This window comes from Malania oleifera, chromosome 8, assembly GCF_029873635.1.
Source record: "Malania oleifera isolate guangnan ecotype guangnan chromosome 8, ASM2987363v1, whole genome shotgun sequence".
Classification (NCBI taxonomy): Eukaryota; Viridiplantae; Streptophyta; class Magnoliopsida; order Santalales; family Ximeniaceae; genus Malania; species Malania oleifera.
The window spans coordinates 20,006,584-20,029,822 of NC_080424.1; the positions used below are offsets into that span (position 1 = coordinate 20,006,584).

At 37.7% G+C, this 23,239-nt stretch overlaps 1 protein-coding gene across 1 annotated transcript; it reads right to left on the bottom strand.

The window, feature by feature from the left end:
* Positions 1-1,526: 1,526 nt before the first annotated feature.
* On the bottom strand, positions 1,527-22,774 carry LOC131161508 (dihydrolipoyllysine-residue acetyltransferase component 5 of pyruvate dehydrogenase complex, chloroplastic). Its single transcript, XM_058117319.1, has 6 exons — positions 21,469-22,774; positions 8,910-9,101; positions 8,735-8,822; positions 4,450-4,520; positions 1,976-2,059; positions 1,527-1,884 (listed from the first exon to the last, which is right to left on the bottom strand). Exons 1-6 carry the CDS (start codon positions 22,501-22,503, stop codon positions 1,780-1,782), a joined length of 1,575 nt encoding a protein of 524 aa, XP_057973302.1. The 5' UTR covers positions 22,504-22,774; the 3' UTR covers positions 1,527-1,779.
* Positions 22,775-23,239: the final 465 nt, after the last annotated feature.

Here is a 23,239-nt window from a genome sequence, read left to right on the forward strand (position 1 = left end):
GATCTTCAGCTCGAAAATTTTATGCTCAAAACTCGACTTGACTACAAATTTGTAAAGCTCAAGTTCAATTTGATTAAACTCGATTTTATTATAAATTAATATTATATAATATAAAAATAATAAAATTAAAAAACTCATTTAGGCTTCAAAACTAGACTCAAATACTATTGCTAAGTTCGAACTTGACTCATTATAATACTTGAGTAGCTTGAAATTGATTCGAACTACAATAAAGTTGAGTTGAGTCAAGTCGAGTCCAAGTAGTTCACGAGTAAAGTAGATTCACTTACACCTCTAGATAGGACCTTTTATCTGTAGGGGCATGACAACTCGTACTTAAAATTCTTAACATAAAACTTTAAAAACATTTTTCATTGCATACTGCCACAATATCAATATAGCCACAGTAATCAAGTAATTAAAGCATACAGATACCACATTAAATATTGTCGTGGCACAAATTTTGAAACAAGTAGCTAGATATATTTCAAACATTCATACTACAAAATTTTCAAAACAATTTAAAAACTCTCACAACTCTCCATTGCGCTCATTCTTGATATGGCATCTTTTGTTTATAAATTTCTTAAAATTTTAAAATATTGTTTTCACCTTCACATGCACTTTCACTTTGGTAGGGCACAACTCCAGTATTACATGACTTGTGCGTGATGCAACTTTAACATTTCATCAAACTTTGTACTACAAGTACACACAAGAAAATTTTCAAATCTCAAAAGACCCAGTGTTACATGCTTGGCTCCACCAATGATTATGAACCAAGACAAAAGATTCTTTTGTGCCTATCTAGACTGCTGAATTTCCAGCATCCTCTTACCTGCAGGTACCAAACAAGATGATATCAAAGCTACGGTTCAATAGGCTAGAAAAGGCATACATTAATTTTTTATTTTTTATTTTTTTAAATCTTCAAGTGGTTAGAGCACAAGACTTTCATAATTAGTAGAGGTATCAAGTAAAGAGTTTGAAATGGGTAAGAGGCTGCTCTTTGTTGTCTAGATAAGGGCCAATGAACCTACCTCCTAATAGGGTAGAAAAAAATATATATTTGACTCGTCAGCTTGTTGGGTTTCCCTAGTACTTATTTCTGTCTTGAACTTGGTTTTCCTCAGTTGACTTTCTCTGATCTTTGGTTCTCCGCGTGCACACACATGTTTAGCATTTCTTTGTAGATGCTATCAGCTAAACGAGTGCTAGAAACACATGATGTGTCTTAAGACGACCTTGAACAATTCACTGCTGGTGCCACTCTGCTGCTGAAAAGAAAATGGAAGATAAGGTTTGAAAATTCGGGACCACCTGCACCTGGTAGTGGAGTTCCACTGGCAATTTTCATTAGGGCCAATGCTGAATAATGGTGATATTAACTTCAACTTCTCCACCCAGCATTGCTACTTGACATGCCTATTCCCCTTTTAGCAGTGGACTCCTCAAAAAACTAGATTCATGTTTCAGTAAACTATCAACAAACGTTTAACAGACAGCACAAGGCCGAACAGTAAGAATTTTAAAATGGTAAAATATATATATATTTTATGGAAATGTTTGAAACATCACAGCAAATAACAGGGAAAACCTAAGAAGAAAAAAGAAACAAAATAAACATTTCTTTTCAAAATTCTGCTCTTTCCCCTCTTAATTGAACAGGAAACAATCAGCTTCTGATGTTCTCAACATGAGTTACTCCGTAGAGGATGAGAGATCTCAAGAAAGGGGAGAACCTGGAAGGCACCACTCAGTGACACTAGTGAGAAGAGATTAGAAGGTAAGATCCTTAGGATCTTCAATAATCTTTGCTAGGGTTTGCAAGAATGAAGCCAGATCAGCACCATATATTACACGATGATCTGCTGTGACATTGACCTGCGGACAATATATTTTCAGAGTTGAGAAATGTAAAGCAACTCCATTAGGTTCCCCGATCCTGGACAATAAAAATGGATATATTTTTCACCTGCATCTGGTTCTTCATGCCAATGCGACCATCCTTGGTAGCAACAACAGTGGGCTGAGATGCTCCAACAGCCATGATAGCCCCCTGCACAACAACAAAACCAAACCTTAAGTCCCATTAGGTAGGGTTGGTTACATGAATCATTTCCTGCCAATTTCTGCGATCATGGACAATTTCTTTCGACAAATTCAGAGCTATTAAATTCTTACTGTCTCATTCCAAGTTATTTTAGGTCTACCCCTACCCCTTCTACTACTCCTCATAATAACTAACTTACCCTTCCTTACTAGCGCACTATGTGTCCTAGTTGCAAGTGCCCAAACCATCTGAGTCATTCCTTCCTTATCTTATCTTCTATAGGAGTTATGCCTAACTTCCTGCGAATATATTTATTTTTTAATTTATCTTTCAATGCTATACTTTTCATCCATCTTACTGCGAATGTGTTCATTTTTTAATTTATCTTTCAATGCTATACTTTTCATCCATCTAAGCATCTCATCTCGACAACTTTCACTTTTTGGATATGTTGTTTCTTAGTTACCCAACATTCTTATCCATATATCATAACTAGTCTTATAACTGTCCTGTAAAACTTTCCTTTTAATTTTAAGGGTATTCTACGATCACAAAGCATACTTGAAGCACTTTTCCATTTTACCCAACTTGCTTCAACTCTGTGTATTACATCCTCTTCAATTTCTCCTTCAACTTGCATAATAGATTCAAGGTATCAAAATCTACAAGTGCCATTTATTTCTACGTCATCAAGTTTAAATTTGTCTCCAATATTCCTCCTATTATTGAAATTACATTTCATACATTCTGTCTTATTTCTACTTATCCTAAAACCTCTAGATTCTAAAGCTTCTCTCCATAATTCTAACTTAACCTCTACTTCACCCCTAATTTTATCAATCAATATAATATCATCTGTAAACAACATACACCATGAAACCTCATTTTGGATACTCCCAGTCAGTTGATTCACCACTAAAGCAAAAAGATAGGGGCTCAAAGCAGATCCTTGAGGTATACCTATTGTGATTGGAAATTCTCTAGTCTCTCCACCTATAGTCCTTACACTAGTCATTACTTTATCGTACATATCCTTAATGACATCAGCATATCTACTACATACACTCTTTTTCTCTAAAATCCACTATAGAACTTTCCTAGGTACCTCATCATACGCTTTCTCTAATCAATAAACATCATCTACAAATCTCTCTTCTATTCCCTAAATTTTTCCATTTATCTTCTTAAAAGATATATAACTTTTGTAGTAGATCTCCCAGACATAAAATCAAATTGGTTTTTTGAGACCTTCGCTTCTAGTCTTAACCTTTGTTCAACTACCCTTTCCTATAGTTTTATCATATGAGTCATATGACTCATAAATTTAATTCCACGATAGTTATTACAATTTTAAATATCTCCTTTCTTTCTTTTTTGTATATAGGTATTAAATTTCATCTGATATTTTCTTAGTTTTTATAATTGTGTTAAATAAATTAGTTAACCATATAATTCCATTATCACCTAAGCATTTCCAAACTTCTAGGATGCTATTTGATCTTATAGCCTTTTCATTTTTCATGTTTTTTTAGTGCAAACTTAACTTCATTAACTCTAATCTTGCAAATAAATCTCATATTTTTAATTTTTTCCTCATTTATCAATTCTAAGTTTAAATCTTCTATTTGGTTTTCGTTAAATAGCTTACTAAAGTAACTTCACCATCTTTCTTTTATGTCTTCTTCCTTAACCAAGACAATATCATCCTCATTTTTTATATATTTTACACTACTTAAGTCCTTACTTTTTCTTTCTCTAACTCTAACAAGTTTAAATATATCTCTTTCCCCTTTTTTTGTATCTAATTCATCATACAAATTATTAAATAATCTATATTTAGCTTCACTAACAACCTTTTTTGCATCTTTTCTCGCTTCTTTATACTTTTTAAAGTTATCGATGTTTCTATATTTTTGTCATGTTTTATATCAAATTCTATTTGTCTTTACGACTTTTTGAACATCTAGATCCCACCACCAACTTTCTTTGTTATTTGAGAATCTTTTTCTTAACTCACATACAAGCTCTTTAGCTGTTTTTGTAATAGAGGTAGCTATCCTACTCCAAAAAGTGTTTGTGTCAACACCATCCTCCATAATCCAATCACCATCTTTGATCATTTTATCATTAAATTTTATTATATTTTCTCCCTTTAGGTTCCACCATCTAGATCTCTTACACTGATTTATTTTATCATTTCTCCTCCATTTTTTTATACACATATCTAAAATTAAAACTCTATATTGTGTTGTTAAGCTTTATTTTATCTTGCACAAATTTGACATAAATTATACATATTCAAATAACACACAATCCAGTCCCAAAGAAAACACATTTTTTGTCTGGCATGAAATCTTGCGGATAAAGAAAAGTTCAAATTTGACTTTGAAACATACAGTTCTAGGGGGCAGAATAGCATCAAACCGATCAACACCAAACATTCCAAGGTTAGAGAGCGTGAAAGTTCCTGGAAAACCAGCAAAGAGGCGTAATGAGCAAACATCTATCTGGGGCATTATGAGTTATGACTACCAAAATTATGCATATTGGTTCAGCCGGACAGCATGGCAGGCGAGCAGCCAAACAGGTTAACAGGGCAGATAACACCAAAAAAGTCAATAGGACAGCTGGATTACATAGAATAGGTCACTAGCCCAAATCATGGCATGTCCCATACATATAAGTATATAACTAAGTACACAAACAACTACAGAAATAATTAAGCTAATTTAAGCAGTTCTAGAATCAAAACTAAAATATAATAAATAAATATTTTTTAAAAAAATCTATAGTTTGCACTATGCAGGAACATGAGTATGAAATTGTGCATGACCCACCAACATATCATTATTTCATTGCTGTGTTTAGAAAACATGAAAAGACCAATGACATCCAGGCATGAACAAGCCATCAACATAAGCAATTATAATAACTAAGCTGGATTTTCTCAGGGGCAATTTACTGTCATTGTTAAAAATTATGAAAATGAAAAACCGGAAACAAAAAATAAAAATCAAAACCAGCAACCTATTTTATTAATACTTATAAAATTGAAAACAAACTTAAAAGTTGATTGAACAAATACTCATTGTCTTTGAATCAAAACAATGTTTTTAAAACCAGACCATACAATGAACCGGAAGCATATCCGGTTTCTAGTTCTTCTGGCTGGATCGGTTGGACTGCTGGTCAAACCATTTGAATTTCATTTTTTAATTTGAAATTTTAATATTTACATACATATTTTAAGCGTTTAATTGCATGAGCATATATTTGTTTTGGCGGAGGTTTCTATTTCTGCACTCCCATGGTTGCGGGTTCAAATCCTCCTATTCCCTCCGTTTTACACAATGGCATTTTGGTCATTTAAGGTATCAAATTTTATAGGGTTGCTGATAAGATCCTCCTCTTTCTATAACCTAGTGGCCATACCCATTCCTCAGTACAAAGTGCAAACGGCAAAAAATAAATTATCCCCATATGAAGACATCCTCTCCTCGCTCACTCCATCATTAATCTCTGCTCCTTGAAAATTATCCCCATCTTGTTATTCCTATATTCCTCACAATCCTCACTACGATTCCCTACTCCATTTTGCAAGACGAAGCAAGAAATGCAGGAAGAAACCAAAGAGAACTCATGATGGCTTAAGAAGCATGCCATATCTGTCATTTACTCACTATGGTATCTCCCTCGTTCATCTCCTTCAAATTTTGACATTTCTATTTGGCGTTGCGTATTCCTTCTCCATCTCTCTCTCTATCTCTTGTCGATGAGCATCACTCATCTTTCAGTCTCTGTTTCCTGTTAATCACCAGACCATGTCGCAGGCCCAAAATGCAGTGAACCCAGTTCAGTCTGGTTTATCCAGGTCAACTGGTTCTCCAATTTTAACCAGTTTTCTCCGGGTTTTACATTTGTAAATTTATGTATTTGAATCAGAGAGGGATCCCATTCTTGATTCAACCAGTTGAACCGGCCAGTCTGGTCTGGTTTTGAAAATATTGAATCAAATAAAAATTAAAAAAACATGATTAACATAATAAAAGTAACAAAAAAACACAAATTAAAAAGGATTATAATAAAAATGGAATTTGATATAATTGTTCTACTTATTATATTTTGAAACTCAATTTTTCGTGCTACAAGAACAATCTTATTGTGCATGGGAATGGCAAAAAAGTAAAAAATATGTTTCAAACTTTTAAAAATTTTATAGATATTTTTATTTTAATTATAATTAAATTCACATGGTCATTTCATTTTAATTATAATTTAAAATTTATGTATAATGAATGATTATCCAACAAGAATTAATTCTGGATATCAAAGTATTCAGGGAACAAAACAATTGAAAAACATAAAATCAGGTTTCAATTTTTCAGAACCAGCTGAAAATCAACAATAGAAACAAAAAATTAGCAATGCAAATAAAAGTTAATTGATTTTCCCTTTCCCTTTATTTTTTTCTCATGTATTTCATTTTCTGTTGGCTTCCTTTTTTCCCCTCTTAATTTTCTATCATTTCTGGCTGACTCTCTGCAGCCAACTAGTCCAACATCAGCAACATATTGAAGGTTAACTCATGTTGAGAATCTTTTGTGGAACATTGTTCAATGAAAATGAAGTTAAGGAAATTTGTGAGAAGGATCTACACAGGCAATGCACAATTGAGTTCATATGTTTGTATGAATAATCAACATGGACAAGTATATCCAGCAAGATTCTTCATGTTTGGTGAGGTTAATGACTACCATAAATCCTTGCTTTAGACACCAAGCATGGAAATGATGGCAAGGATTGGTCAATTATCCATGAGACCAAGTCAATCAATCATTGAAATTATGGATAAGGTCCTTCTTACCTGGGAGACTGATGCAGTATACAAGGGAGACAAACCAAAGTTAAAAGATTAAAAGTCAACTTGTGCTTGAGAAGACTATTTATTGGGTGGTGTCTTTCAGGAGGAACATATGTCTATTTTGACAATTGTAGACTGTGTTGGACTACTTAGCATCATATTATGTGTGGAATATATAAATCAAGTCTTGAAAAAAGTTATCTTTCTGAGGAAAAGCAAAATGCATTTATATTATTATCACAGTGGAGTGCATAGGAAATGAGTGTCTAGACTAAGTAGCATATTACTAGGTATTGAAAAGGGAGTCTTACTCTTACATAGTGAGAAGCATCTTATCATGATTCAAATAAATTCTCTTATTGCTCATGCAATTACAAGGTTGAGCTTGGCTCCTTTTATCCATGTTTGCCTCCTATCCTCTTCCATCCCTTCCCTTCTATATCATTTCATATCTATAACCTTTGCTTCTCCAAGTCCCGCAACAAAAGCAAGTATTTTCAATTTTATGTTACCCCATAACCTGCATGTCTTAAGAAAGCATGCTTGCTGGATATCCACCAAGCTTTGCTTCCCCAAGACTCATAAGAAAGCAATGTTTTTTCTATTTTGAGTATATGTATTACATGCCTTTGAGAAAGCATGCTTGTTGGATTTTTTGTCATGTCTACATATGCCATAAATGCCAAGGAATGCAAGATCTGCTGGGTTAAGAAAATAGTAGAATACTTAATTACTCTGTTACTAGTGTTCCAAAAGTACACCAACATTACCACAACTAAACCTCTAACAACATTTCCAAGTGAAATTCCTCTATATTCCTTAGTTACCACAAAAGAAAATGTAAGAAGGAATGAATGAACATCCATAAGTACAATAGTAGCAGAAAATCGCTATTAGCAATTTAAGGAATAAGAAACAAACATCATTGTCTAGCTGTATGCACATGGTGCTTGCTGGGAAAATCCCTGAGCATGAAATTTTCCAAGTCATGGAATAACCAATAGCTCTACTGTTGAAGTGGTTTGGTGGTACCCTCCATTGGGGCTTCACCAATCACCACCCAAGTACATGTGAGTCATGTGACATCATCTCCTCCGCATTATTCTAAAATTGGGACAAAGCATGGTTTTGCCTTGACTAAGAAAAAGGTAATAAAAGAGAAGAGAAAACAAGTGCTGAATGCTAATTACAGAGTCTAAATACTACATGAGAAACATGAAAAAGGTTACCATTTAGCAAGGGGAAGTGATGTGAAATGAGATAGCTCCTCACAACCAACCTCTCTGTGGTGACTGGTCAATTTATATTGTATATACAATGGCTGTTCATGCTTTAATGCTTTTTTTTATGTAAATTTCAAATCCTAGCCATCAATTTGTTGGGAATATGCAGAATATATACATCTAGGCTTTGTATTCCTAGCAGGTGCAATATCAGCAGATGACAGAATATGATGTTTGCATTTTGTAGAACAAAAATGCAGAAATTTATATCATATCTGTGGGGTTTTTTTTTTTTTTTTTGGAGCATATCATAACTGTAGGTTTTGTATTCATGATTATGCTTCGACTTCAGAATAGCGGAGCATCATCCAGTTCCTGACAGGTCTAACAGCAGGAGACCTCAAAGAAGATGTATTCCAACTCATCTTACTGGATATTTAGTCAATCTATTCTCTGAAACTTTTAACTTTAAATATAACAATGTACAAATTTTGTGATATCAACGTGACAAGTTGAAACCAAGATATTTCTTCAAACATACACTATGTGAGTATGTGTACCCTGCAATAAGAGTGCAATTTTATTACATTAACATACCTGTACTGTACTCATGAGGCTGAAGTTGTTTTGCCCGAGCCTTATCAACTAATTCCTTCCACTTTCTTGACAACGAATAAATATCAACCTACAGTAAACATTAATTGAACCCCCTTAACAACAATCCATGCACAGAGTACAACCATAGAGTAGCCAAAGTTAGATCAAATAAAACCTTATCAGCATCCTGAAGCACAGGCGTAATCAACCCACCATCCATAGCCACAGCAACCGCAATGTTGATACTGCTATTATATGTGAAGCTCTTACCATCTCTACAGCTAGAATTCACAACAGGATGTTTGACCAAAGCAAGTGCCGTTGCCTTTGCAAGCAAAGCCGTCATTGTTACTCCCTTTGACTTAATCTGACCACATCAACAATATATTACATCACACAAATAATAAATTATATTGTAAATAAATGACAAATTATAAATAATAATTTACATTATGTAAAACCTACCACCAATTCACAATTTCCTTAACTAAACTACTAAAGTATTACCCTGTTCCGTAGAGCGTGAAGTACACAGACCTGAAGATCCTAATTAAGCAAAAACTGCAGTTTTTGCACCACATTTAGATCAAAGTGCCAGCTTTATAAGCCAAAATTAAAAAAAAAAATTAAAAAAAAGGTACCAAACTACCATCAGTTTGCCGTTATAAATCAAAGTTCTATTCACAGAACTCTTTTTCATCAAAATGTTATTTCTAGCAAAACAGCATCAAGTAAATCATTCAAAAACCCTAAATTGCATTAAAAGAACTGCTACCTGGTGGATATCGTGTGGTGGGACTCATCACGTGGTAAAAACACATAATAATAAATAAACAGAAGAATAATTTGGAACCGCAACATGGGGTACCAAACAACCTGCATGAGTGCTGCATGGGGAAAATCCCATTGCATTGAAATTTCAAAGGGCCCTCTTTGACTGTGTGTTAGAACCTTTATAAAATGGGCATAAGCTGGTGGGTCATGCATGGGTATAAGAACAGTTGCCTAAATTAAAAAGTAGGGTGCTCATGAGACAATTATCTTCAAGTGAATGTCTACTTGCTCAGCCTTGACCAAGGGGCCAATTGATCTTGAATTCAGATTGAGATGAAATTTTAAAGAAATGTTGCTAGCAATGAGTCCTCTATATCCAATGGTCAGATAGTAATTTTGGGTTCTACCCATCTTGGTGCTGCTTATCCACTTCCAGTGAGTTCATTCATTGGTGTTTTGGTTGTAGTCAACCCTTTGGTGATGAATTGATGTTGTAATCCTCTAGCTTTGTCTAGAGACCGTATTGTGATCCCATGGTTAGTAATGGACGATTTGGAGTACAGTCCTGTGATTTTTCCATTGTCATTGAAGGGCTTACAAATAAATGTAATGCTCCACTTTCGATACTTATTTTTTTCTTGTTATTTTAATTTTAATGATAACCGTTTAATCACAAAAAGAGAGAAAGGGCTCGTTACCTTTCCCAACACAACACAGTGGTATAAGAGCCAGGTTGGCATGAATTCTTGAATTTCATCAAAAGTTTTAAGAGGACATTGTTACTCCTGGCAGCAAGATTAAATCAACCTCTTCTAACTATTAAATGTAGAGAATGAATATGGAGGACATTCTTTATTTAAAGGGCCTATAAGAGCCAATATTTTTCTGAGCAGAAACCAAGAAAATATTCAAATGCAGAACGACAGGTGTTGCACAGGAAGGCCCGTTTGGAATGATCAGGTAAAACATTGACCATGATTTCATTCAAGATGTATCTGGAGAGACCAACGTCTACAATCTTGTGCTCAGCAAACTGTTGTTATAAACTCTCTTATGAGAAGGCATGCCCAGTTACAGCTTAAGATGATCAAAGAGTGGTGGAATGTCTCAATAATTTACAAGGCTTCGCGAACCAGCGAAAAATCATGGGAATGATGTTTGATGAAGAGGTATTGGCATTGCTGCTACTTACTGCTGAACCAGACAGGTGGGAAACACTCTTTAAAACATTAAGCAATTCCACACCGAAGCACACAGCAGAAATTGTGAAGAATAGCATGCTATATGAAGAAGCTACAAGACAAAAGATCTTACCTCTTCCTTGGATTCAGAATGAACATTGTTGAGAATCAGGGGCGAAGAAAAAATAAATAGTTGCGACAACAACAACAACAAACCAAGCCTTATGTCCACTAGGCGGGATCGGCTACATAAATCCTTTTCTGCCAATTTACATGATCATGGATAATTCCCTTAGAAAAATTCAGGGCTATTAAATCCTTACTATCTAGTTCCAAGTTATTTTAGGTCTAACCCTTCCCTTCTACTTCCTCTTACAATAACTAGATCACTCCTCTTCAGTGGCGCCCTATTTGGCCTACATTGCAGATGCCCCAAACCATTTGAGTTGCCCCTCCCTTATTTTCTATAGGAGCTACACGTGACCCACCGCGAATATGTTCATTCCTTAGTTTATTTTTACTGTTATACCACTCATCTACCTTAGCATTCTCATCTCGGCAACTTTTACTTTATGGATATGTTTTTTCTTAGTCGCCCAACATTCTGATCCATAAAGCATAGCTGATCTTATAGTCGTCCTATAGAACTTCCTTTTCAATTTTTAAGGGTATTCTACGATCACACAACACTCTGGAAGCAAAAAAAAAGATATTTGTGTAATCATGGAATTCAAAGTGCATGTTGAAATTTTTTTTTTGGGGGGGGGGGGGGGGGTGCGCGGAAGGCTATGGGCAAAGACAAAAAAGGAAGGTGAACAGAGCTGCAGAAGACAGGAGAAAAGAATACCACAACAGTGCCACCCAAAGATGATGATTTTTTTCTTTTTCCTAATCGGTGCCCAGCAATGACTCTCTAAACCTGGGATGTGACAATTGCAGCTGGTTATTGAATCCAGTGCTTCATTTCATCTTACTTTACATAGTGAATTTTTTTCTTTTTAATATCCTGCATGAGGGGTGATTTTGGTAATGTATTCCTCCAGAATAATTAGCATTGAAGATATTTGCTCAGAGACTAGAATTTGCTGCAGCTTGTGCTCTGAGATGTCAGATGTCCAAGATATCCAACTTAATTAATATCAGCGGGAAAATTTGATAATGAAGGCTATGCAAAGTGCCAACCAGTCCAGGGATAGGGGACGGAAACTCCCCAAAAGTTTCCCAGTTACGGCCTGAGGCTTGTACCACAGAATGCTTTATGCAATGCAAGCAAAGGTAAACACAAGGGAAGTGAATGCTATTTAGAATGACTCCACCAAGAGCAGCATGAACACATGAAAACAAAAAGTTTGCAGATACCAACAGTCAAATCCTGCCTGGTGTTACCTCTTCGTTAAATTTCTAGAACAGCATGCAACATTGTGTTGCATTTCATAGATTCCACCCTTTTAGAAGAAAGCATGATTTAGACCTTGTTCACAAAATTTTATTACATTTATTGATGATTATTCTTGAAAAGTGTGGGCTCGTGTTGAAAAATAAAGACCAGGTGCTTATGCATTTAAATAATTCCATGCCAACATTGAAAGATAAACTGCCGGCAAACTTAAAAATGTTAAGAGCAGATAATGGTGGTGAGTACAAGGGTCCATTTGAAAAGTATTGCAGAAAGCATGGCATCAGGAATGAGAAAACTGTACCCAAGACCCCACAGCAAAATGGAGTAGCTGAGGCAATGGATCAAATCATCAAAGAAAGAATCCGATGTATGCTCTTTAATGCAATTCGCCAAGATCCTTTTGGGGAGAGGCAATGAAGACTGCAATAGACTTGATCAAGCCTTCTCCATCAGTAACACTAAACAGTGATGTTTCAGAAAGAGCATGAATGCACTGAATGGGAAGAAATGTCTCCTATTGACATTTGAAGGTGTTTGGGTGCAAAGCATTTATCCACATCCCAAGAGGTGGAAGACCCAAGCTTTATAGTAAGACCAAGAAGTATATTTTCTTAGGGTACCAGTAAGAATTTGGCTAAAATGGGACCTCGTGGATGAAAAGATCTTGAGAAACCATAAAGATCAAAGCTTCCCAGTAGTTGTGCAGTGACTCTGGATCTAATTCCTCATCCTGTGATGCCTAGTTAGCACAAGGGAGATTGATGCAGAAGCATCCAAGTCCAAATAGAAGGCCAAATAAGCCAGATTTACTGCACATACTGTAGCAGTTGTCCATGCTACTGTGGCATTTCTTTATTTTTAGGGGCTTTTGTGTTTTCTGAGTCCTTTATTTGGGGTTATTTTTTTCCTAGTCATTCATAAATAAATTGAAAGCTGTGATTACAAGCTCTTATGTGAGATTAAAGGCTGGAATATTAAGTTTTCTACAACTTATGATAAAACCCTCTAATAAAAGCTGTAGCTACAATTTTCACATAATAGAAGAGAAGGTACAACGTGCCGGGACAAGGAGTCTATCAAATAAAGGAAAAAAAAAAAGAGAGAGAAAACAAAAAACAAAGCTCACAAAATAAAACTAAACAACATTAGCCAAGGAACCCCTTTTTCAAACCCTTTCCCTCATAGTTTACTGAGCTCTTCAAATTTGCTAATTCCCTTTGTCCTTTCGTCTTTCGACTTTTACCACCATCCATGCGCACTTAATTTTCTCCAATGTCACTCAACTTTAAAACCATTTTGTCCAAAAGATTTTGAGCTTCTAAGTCCTTATTTGGAATCTCCACCATGGATATAGGCAGAATTCCATCCCTGTGCTGTAACCTGTTCACCAACCCATCATTGTCAAAAATAGAAATTCCCTCCAAGCCTCCTAGTGGGGGTGGATGACTGCGATAAATCCCCTATTTCATTGCAAGAATCAGAAATGTGCCCATGTTGTTCTCAAATCTAGTCCAGTAACAACCCCCACCACAATTAAACCCACTATCATCACTCTCTGAATCTGAAAAATCCCCCCATTTCTTTACCATCTTTCCTTTACTAACCTCATTACTACATCCAACCTCCTTCTAGCATTTAGGTCTTCCACAATACTAAACTCTCCTTTAGAATTACTCCTCAGAAATTTTGGCACTGACTGATCAGAAGTTTCTCTCTTTTCTTCAAAAACCTTCTTCATTTCAGCACATATACAAGCTGCTGCAAGAATTCTGAAGTAGTTGGTCATTCCAACTCAAATCCCGGAGAACAGGATGCTGGATTTAAAATCTGTTAATGGTTATTTAGTCATTTAGCATTATTATTATGTGTTTGAGTTTTGTTAGTAATAAGTGTGAGTTAGTAAGGGTATCATGGTCATTCCAACAGTACTTGACATATATTATAAATAGAGGGAGAGACCTATCATTGAGTTTAGGTCTTCCATTTTACCCAATTATTCAACAAGGTACCGGAGCATGATTCTGAAACCTAAACCCTAATTGTTACCAACACCATCAAAACCAAAGCCTTAAACACAAAATCCGCTGCATGTCTACCATCATAGAAGAATTTCCAGAAATATTATAGCCCTAGGAAACAGCCAGCAGCAGCCAAAAGTCAGACCAGCCGCTGGAATTTTCTGGGCGACACTGCCAGTTCGAGAAGATCAAATCTACTATAGATTTTGCAAAAACAACACCATAGTCACCCACAGACACTGCCAATCTGCCCCTCACTGAAATCCCATCTCCAGGCAGTGTCTCACGGACCCTCACATCCTGGTCGAAGGCTGCCAGGGCCAACCCCACATGCCAGCGCATGAAGCTATTTTCAGGCATGGTTTTGATCTGAAATCATCCAGCAGTGATCCAATACCTCTATTAACATGTTATTGGAGCTTTTCATGATGTTTTTTGTCCAAATATCTCACCTTTTTAATTGCTCATGTTGTTTGATGCTTGATGAAGCTGTTTATCAGTGGTTATTGAGTTTCTTGAGTCTGAAATAGTGGGATTTGCTATGTTTTTTTATTCAGTGTTCTAATTCCTTCCATATACCAAAACATCAAGTTGTTGGGCACGTGTTTTGCTCAAAGATCCAATCTTTGTCCATGCACTCGTGGTAATTCGTTAGTTGTTGTTTGGTGTTAGTAACAGTCATTAGTGACTTTCTTGGAGCAGTGGCAGTGCTCATAAGCTGTTTTTGTGAGGCTGTGGCAGTGTTATATAAGTTTGTTGGTGATTTGTTCGTGGTTGTTTTGGTCACCTCTCCAATTGTTCCAGTGCTGTGTGTTGCTTTCTGGGGGCTGCATCTGAGTTTCTTGGCACTGTGGCAGCCTTGTACTGATTTATTTGTGACTTGTTCATGGTGGGTCACCTTGTTCATGGTTGTTCCGATTGTTCCAACAAGCAATCATATGATCATTGGTCTGAGTTTGTGAATGTTGGGGATGGAGTTTGCAAATCCCAAAGTATGGTTCCTTCGTTAGTCACTTGTTTGAGTGAACCGCGTACTATGACTATATTAGAGAACTATTCAAGGTTTCTACAATATCAATCGTCTCAACAAGCATCTTATCACATTGCGTCTTGTGCCCAGAAAGGTAATCCTACAATCTGCATGTCATTTGGTATCCTTCCTACTAGTCCTTGGGTTATTGATTCTGCTGCCACTAACCATATAATAGGTGCAACCAACTTCTTTTCTAATCTCTAGTATCCTAAAAATCTTCCTCAAGTTACCCTTGTTGATGGGTCCAATATTGCTATTAAGGGGATAGGAATACTAAATCCTACTCCTTCTATATCTCTTTCTTCTTCTTTATACATTCCTAAATCTCCTTTAAATCTCATGTTAGTTAGTAAGCTTACAAAGTCACTAAATTGTTATGTCACATTCTTTCCTGATTCTGTGGTTATTCAGGATCTGAAGACAAGGAAGACAATTGGCATAGGATGTGACACTGGTGGACTTTACTACTTTGAGTCGCCTTCTCCACCCATTGCATGCACAATCGCAGCTACACCACTTCAAATCCATTGTCACCTTGGTCATTCGTCCTTGGACAAGTTGAAACAGCTAGTTCCTACATTGAGTTTTGTGTCTAATCATGAGTGTGAGTCTCATCAAGTAGGCAAGCATCATTGTGTTCCCTTTGCTTCCTTGGTCAACAAACGGGTGGTCAGTCCTTTCATGCTAGTCTGCTATGATATTCAGGGTCCTAATCATGTCACAACAAAGTTGGGGACACATGACGACTCAAAGGGGGAGTGCCTCCTCCAGCTTCTACTACTGTGCCTCTATTTCCCTCGTCAAATGATCTTAGTTCCCATGATGTTGATCCTCCTTAGCTGTTCGAAAAGATAAACACACTTGTACCCAACAACCGATCTCTAATTTTGTTTGTTATGATTTCTTATCACCCTCTTATTACTATTTTGTTAGTACTTTGTCTTTTGTTGCTCTTCCAAGATCTATTTCTGAAGCCCTATCCCATTTTGGGTGGAGGACGTCAATGGTTGAAGAGATGCGTGCACTACATGATAATGATACTTGGGATTTGGTATCTCTTCCTCTTGATAAGTTTGTGGTTGGTTGTCGCTGGATGTACAATGTGAAAGTCAATCCTAATGGTTTTGTGGCTCATCTGAAGGCCCGCCTTATTGCTAAGGGGTATACTCAGGTGTATGGTTTATATTATTCAAACACATTCTCTCCAGTCGCTAAACTAGCCTCAGTACATTTGTTCATTTCTTTAGCCACCACTTGTCATTGGCCTCTACATCAGTTAGATGTGAAGAATGCTTTCCTACACAGTGATCTTCATGAGGAGGTATATATGGAGCAACTACCTAGGTTTGTTACTCAAGGGGAGGTAGGCTTAGTATGTCGGCTTATCACTGAATGGATTAAAACAATCTCCAAGAGCATGGTTTGATTGTTTTAGTATTGTAGTACTTGAGTTCGGCCTCCATCAGTGTGCAGTAGATCATTCCGTATTTTATCATTATACTCCATCGAGCAGGATTTGCTTATTGTGTATGTGGATGGCATTGTGATTCACTAATGATGATGGTTGAAGCATCCAAGACCTAAAGCTTTTCCTACAGAGTAAGATTTAGACCAAGGGCTTGGGACCATTGAAGTACTTCTGGGGTATAGAAGTATCCAAATATCATACGGGAATTGTCTTGTCACAAAGGAAGTATGTTCTTGATCTTTTAGATGAAACGATGATGTTGGAATTTAAACCTATTGATACACCCATGGATCCCAACAGTAAGGTAATGCTAGATATGGGTGATTTGTTGCCTAACCCAGGTCAGTACCAGAGACTCATTGGAAAGTTGAATTATCTCATAGTCACTCAATTAGATATATCCTCGCAACAAGCGTTGTGAGTTAGTTTCTCGATTCCCCAAGAACAAGTCATTGGGATGCAGTAATTGGCATTTTGAGATATCTCAAAGGTGCACCAAGGAGAGGTCTCTTCTATCAGGATCAAGGTCACATTCATATTCAGGGATATACAAATGCAGATTGGGTCGAGTCACCTTTCGACCGAAGATCCACAATCGGGTATTATATCTTTGTTGGTGGTAATTTGGTGTCTTGGAAAAGTAAGAAACAAACTGTGATGGTCAGGTTGAGTGCTGAGTCAAAGTATAGGACTATGGTGCAAACTACATGTGAACTTGTTTGGCTGAAGAATATGTTGAAAGAGCTAGATTTTCCACATTCTCAGCCTATGGAGTGGGTCTGTGATGATCAAACTGCTATTCATATTGCCTCCAACCTTGTGTTCCATGAGCAAACAAAGCACAATGAAGTTGATTGCCACTTTATTTGAGAGAAACTTGTACAAAAGCTCATTACAACCACTCATGTGAAGCCAGAGTTTCAGCTTGCTGATTTGTTCACTAAAGCCTTGGGAGGTGCTTGTGCGAAATTCATTTGTAACAAGCTAGGAGCATATGATATATATTCTCCAGCTTGAGGGAGAGTGTTAATGGTTATTTAGTCAGTTAGCATTATTATTATGTGTTAGAGTTTTGTTAGTAATAAGTGTGAGTTAGTAAGCGTAATACGGTCATTCCTATTATACTTGACATATATTATAAATAAAGGGAGAGACCCATCATTGAATTTAGGTCTTCCATTTTACCCAATTATTCAACAGAATCCATAAGCAAAATGTTTAGAGTCCTCCCCTATACTCATTTTTTTAGATCCAAGGGGCAAATTTTGGACCTGTCCTTTATCCGAAATCAACAAGGAAGCACTCGTGTCACCATTTCTGCACACATGGGCCCGAATACCACCTTGACCCTTCTTCCAGAAACCCATATAAGGAGAGCCTTCCTTCTGCAAAGAATCAAACTTTCCTAGATATTGGTCCTGTTCACATAATTGGCCCAATGCTATTTGCAGCCTCCTCCCCAAAAGCAACCCTAGCCGCCTCTAAGATTATCACAACGCCATTCGGAACCCTAGATTCCTTCCCATTTTGGTTGATCAATTCTAATCAATTTGCGATGGCCCTAGGTTCGTTCAAATGCAGCGCACCACCACACTGACGACACAGATCTTCTTTCCTAGCCAACACACCCTGATATCTACAATTAACTTGGCTACTACAACCCTCTCCTTCCCTCTGTTTACCTTCCAACACCACATGACTCCAAAATCATGGGCGTGAAGAACTATTAGTACCAACACCTCCAGAATCCTCACAAAGGACTTTTGCTATCTCGCAAAAATCGCTTGCGAATCTTTGCCATCCATCACCTTAGCGTTCTATAGGAATAAACACAGAAAATTTCTTTCCTTTCCACCCCAGCCCTAATTCCAAATACTTTCCCACCTTTGTCCACCTAATCAACATCCAATACTTGGTGAATCCCATTTGAAAAGTTCAAAATCCTTATTGCAATTGACTGAAAGAAGTTAAACCATCAGCAAACCAAACCATCACTTCTTTAGGAAACCTAACACGCCCATTTTGAGAGACATTATTCTCGACCATATCCCATTGCCTCTCTCACCTCCACCATTCACTTTGTTTGGCCATAGTTGAAGGTTGGAGAGAGAGAGATGCCCTATAAGTTACAAAGGGCGAGAGCCGAAAGGTGCAGGGGGGTGAAAAAGAGGAAATTGGAGGGAGAGAAAGAGGGGAAAGGAGATTTAGCATTTTCGTCATGAAAAAATGGAGAGAGCGAAGGAAGAAGGAGTTAAAGAGGAGAGATCAAGTGAAGTTCCAGAGCGTGATTAACCAACAAATCAAGATCTTCCATGGTCACGAGCTAGGTGGAAGGTAACGGATTGGGGAGATATCGCGACCTTTCTCGACTGCATGGTCACAAGCTTGAAGAAAGGGGTCGGCTTGGAGATGCATCACAACTCGCTCTTCGAGCATGTGATTTAGTAATAACTTTTAGACATAAGTTCTCTCGTGGTCAAAAACCCTAGAGAACCATATATTTCTATTCCCTCTTCAATTTCCTAGCATCCTTTGGCTATTTTTCTGCTTGTATTGTTGCTTAAACTTTGTTCAGTTGCAGGAAAGCAGCTTTCATGGCCCAATGCTGGATCAAACATGCACATGAAGATCATGAAAATGGTGATTCTTTTGGAAGTGACAATGCCAGAGAGCTACCAAAACAATACATTGAACAGATACCTCCAAAACCACCAATAGAGTCTCAATTAAGAAGATTGTGCATAGCTTGTCAACCTTCTTCTAGATATTCTCCACACAAGTATGTGATTATTATTATTGCCAAAGAGCTAGAATCCTATGTCAAACAAACACTAGGAAGAATGGTTGAAAGCAGTGTAAGAAGAGATGAAATCCTTGCATGAAACCAGCCATTTAAATTCTTGAATTTTCCTAAGGGCAATCAAGCATTGGAAAATAAGTGGATGTACACATTGGACATGGTAGAAAATAGCTCGCACCCAAGACATAGAGCACAACTGGTTGAGAAGGGCTTTTATCATAGAGAAAAAAAGGAATTGATCCTGATGAAATTTATCTCCGATAGTGAAGATGTCTTAGGAGTAGTTCTTGGTGCTAGCATCAACTTGGAGATTGAACAACAAGATGTGTAGACTATATTCTTACATGGTGAGGATTGGAGCAACATAAACTCTTTCAAGTTGAAGGAAAAGGGCATCTTGGTTGTTGCTTGAAAAGATTCTGTATGGTTTGAAGGAAGCATCGTGAAAATGGTAAAGAAAATTAGAATCTTTCATGATGGATCATGGGTACAAGAAGATTCTCTCAAATCAATTTGTACCTTGTTTTGTGAAGAAATGTTCCAAGGGCGATTTTACTTACTCTATGTCAACAATATGTCATTGACTATGATACCAAGAAGATCAATAGCATGAAGATGGATGCGACAGTCATTTTCCATGAAGGATATGGAATGGGGAAAACAAATGCTTGGTATGAAGATCTCTCACAAGTTGTGACAAGAAGAACAAGATGTTGGGGTTGTCATGAGAAGAGAAGATTTTAGTGACATTTTTAATACGTATAAAACCAAGCCCCTTGGTTCTCCATTTGCACGCCACTTCAAGTTAAGCTCCAAGCAGTGTCCTACAATTGACAGAGAAAAAGAAAAAATGAATAAGGCGCCACATGAATAAGCCCTTGGCAGCCTATAAATGCAATGTTGCCTGGCCAAATATAACTTGTGCAGTTGGTGTTGCTAGTTGATTCCTTTCAGATCCAGGCAAAGAGCATTGAAAGCTATCAAATAGATTCTTAAATAACTCCAAGTCATTTCTTAAATGTGTTTATGCTTTGGCCAAGAAGAACCTGCATTCGATGGGTGCATAGATGCTGATGTGGCAAGTGATATTGATTCTTAAAAATCTACTTTAGGGTACTTGATGACTTTTATAGGGAAAAAGTATCATGGAAATCCAAATTGTAGAAGAGCCAAGTTAGCAATGCTCCCAACTAGGCCTTGAGGAGGGGGAATTTTTTGGGAATCTAGCCATATACCCATCACTTAATCACTTGAATTAGAAGAAAATATATATATATATATAAGAATTGAGAAAAGAAAAAGGATATATATATATATATAAGAATTGAGAAAAGAAAAAGGAAAATAAATAAACAGAAGAAGTTGGAACAACAACTTGGGTTGCAAAGCTAATGCACAAGATCACTAAATGGGAAATCCAGGGCAATTGAAACATTAAAGGGCCTTCTTTAACTATACCTTGGGACCTCTACAAAAAGGGCATAAGTGTGTCCTGCATGCATGGTAGAACACTAGCATAAGTTAAAGGGTAGAATGTTTACGAGACAATTACTTTCAAGCTAATGCATAGTTGTCCTAAATTGATTAGAATGCTAATTGATTTCCAATTGTGATGAAAGTTTTTTTATAGGGTTATTGCTGGTATTGAGTCCTCTACATTCAATTGTCAATTTTTTTCAACTTCTTCCATCTTGGTACTGGTTATCCCCCATTCCAGTGAGTTCCTAATTCCTAGGTGTTCAGTTTGTTATTCACCCATTGGTGATGAATTGTTGATGATTATTGATGTTTTAATCCTCTAGCTTTGTTAGTTTGTCTAGAGACAATATTTCAATCCCATAGTTCATGAGGAAGATTTCGATTCCTATCATATAGTTTTTCCCTTCACATGATGGATTCTCCACATAACTCAGTGTGCCTCTTTTGCTATTATTTTTTCTATTTTACTTGGCCAATGACCCATTTTTGTCACACAAAGAAGGAAATTCACGTGCTTCTGTTGTGTGCCTTTGGTAACCTTTCCATACAATATCAATTCACCATTTTCAAACAAAATGTTACCTTCTTGTACAGAGCATCAAGTGCATCAGTCGTGATTGTGTAGCCAACTCTAAAGGTGGGCACCGTGAGACTCTCCAACATGTTCCTGCTAACTGCATCCTGCATTGTAGTAAATGGAACAACTGTCCCCAACTCAATGTCGGGACTGGCAGATACCCTAGCCGGAGCATAACCAACTGTTGGTGTTGGAGCCTCTGTTGCAACACTTGACGAGCTGGAGGAAACAGCAGCAGCAGCAGCTTCAACATCCTTGGCCACGATCCTCCCCATTGGCCCGCTCCCCACCACATTACCCAAATCCACCTTCAACTCCTTCGCCAGTTTCTTCGCATAGGGGGAAGCCACAACCCTCCTCCCCCCTTCTGCCGCAGGATGACTTGACGCCACCACCAATTCACCTGCCGCAGCCACTTTCGCCGGAGCTGCCGCCACCGCCGGGGCTACAGCCTCAACTGTCTTCTCCGGAGGAGGCGGGTCAGAAACCGCGGCCGCTGATATAGACCCCGACGAATTGGCCTTAGACTTGGCCACAGCAATCTCGTCCTCGCTCTCAGCGAGCAGTGCAATTGCAGACCCCACGGCGGCCACGCCGCCTTCATCAACCATGATGGCGGCCAAATACCCATCGTAGAAAGTCTCCACATCCATGTCGGCTTTATCGGATTCGACCACGACGACGCTCTCGCCTTTGGACAGCTTGTCGCCTTCGGACTTGACCCACGACACAATCTTGCCTTCGGTCATGGTGGAGCTCAAGGCGGGCATGAAGATCTCCCGGATCTTGGCTTGGATTTGGGTTTTGTGGCGAGTGGAGCACGGCGGAGGGAGGGTGGTGCAACGGCGGAGGAGGGAGGAGGAGGGGACGAAGGAAGAGGACAGGTGAACAACGTTGGCCATGTGGGTAGTGCGGAGGAGTTGGGTAATGGAAGAGGGTAGTGAGGAGTGTTGGGGTTGTGAGAGAGGCGGAGAAGATGAGGAAATGAGGGGTTTTGCAGATTTAGGTTGGTTTGGTTTTGTAGGGATGGCGAAGTGCATTCCTCGATTTGATCGAAACCAGAAAGATGAAACCAGAAGACGAGCTCAACCACCTCAACGGCTGCTCTGTTTGGTTTTTGGTGCTTGACTATTCATTACATTACAGTTTCCTGATCGACTCGTCTGTAACTTTCACAGCTTGCAAGGAGAGGAGCTCACTTAAAAATAATAATCAAGATCAACATAAAACTAAAATAATAATCTAGGAACTGGCATTTTTCTTTTTTTGGTGCATTAAGAAAATAATCAAGTAACAAGTAATTTCTTTGCTTAGAAGTCAAACCATTGAAATATTCAAATGTAGGAATTTATACTCTATTTGATTATTTTTCTAAAAAATGCGATTTTTTTCCCGATTTAACTTTTTTAAAAATACATATGTTAAATAATATCTCATTCTATGAAGTATTTCCTAGAATGACTCTGACGTAATCTCGCTATTCCAAGTAGCGAGATTTACTTTGGATGAAGGATGCTACTGTGGACGTGTGACAAATCTCGCTGATTCATCCAATGAGATTTGTTTGGGAACACTAATCACTCAATCATCCGGCACTAGATGTGTGGCAAATCTCACTGGTTCATCCAGCGAAATTTGTTTTGGAATACTAATCGCTCAACCAATAGGCACTGGATGCGTGGCAAATCTCACTGGTTCATCCAGCGAGATTTACTTCGGATACTGATTGCCCATCCAGCCAGCGTTGGATGCGTGGCAAATATCGAGATTTGCTTC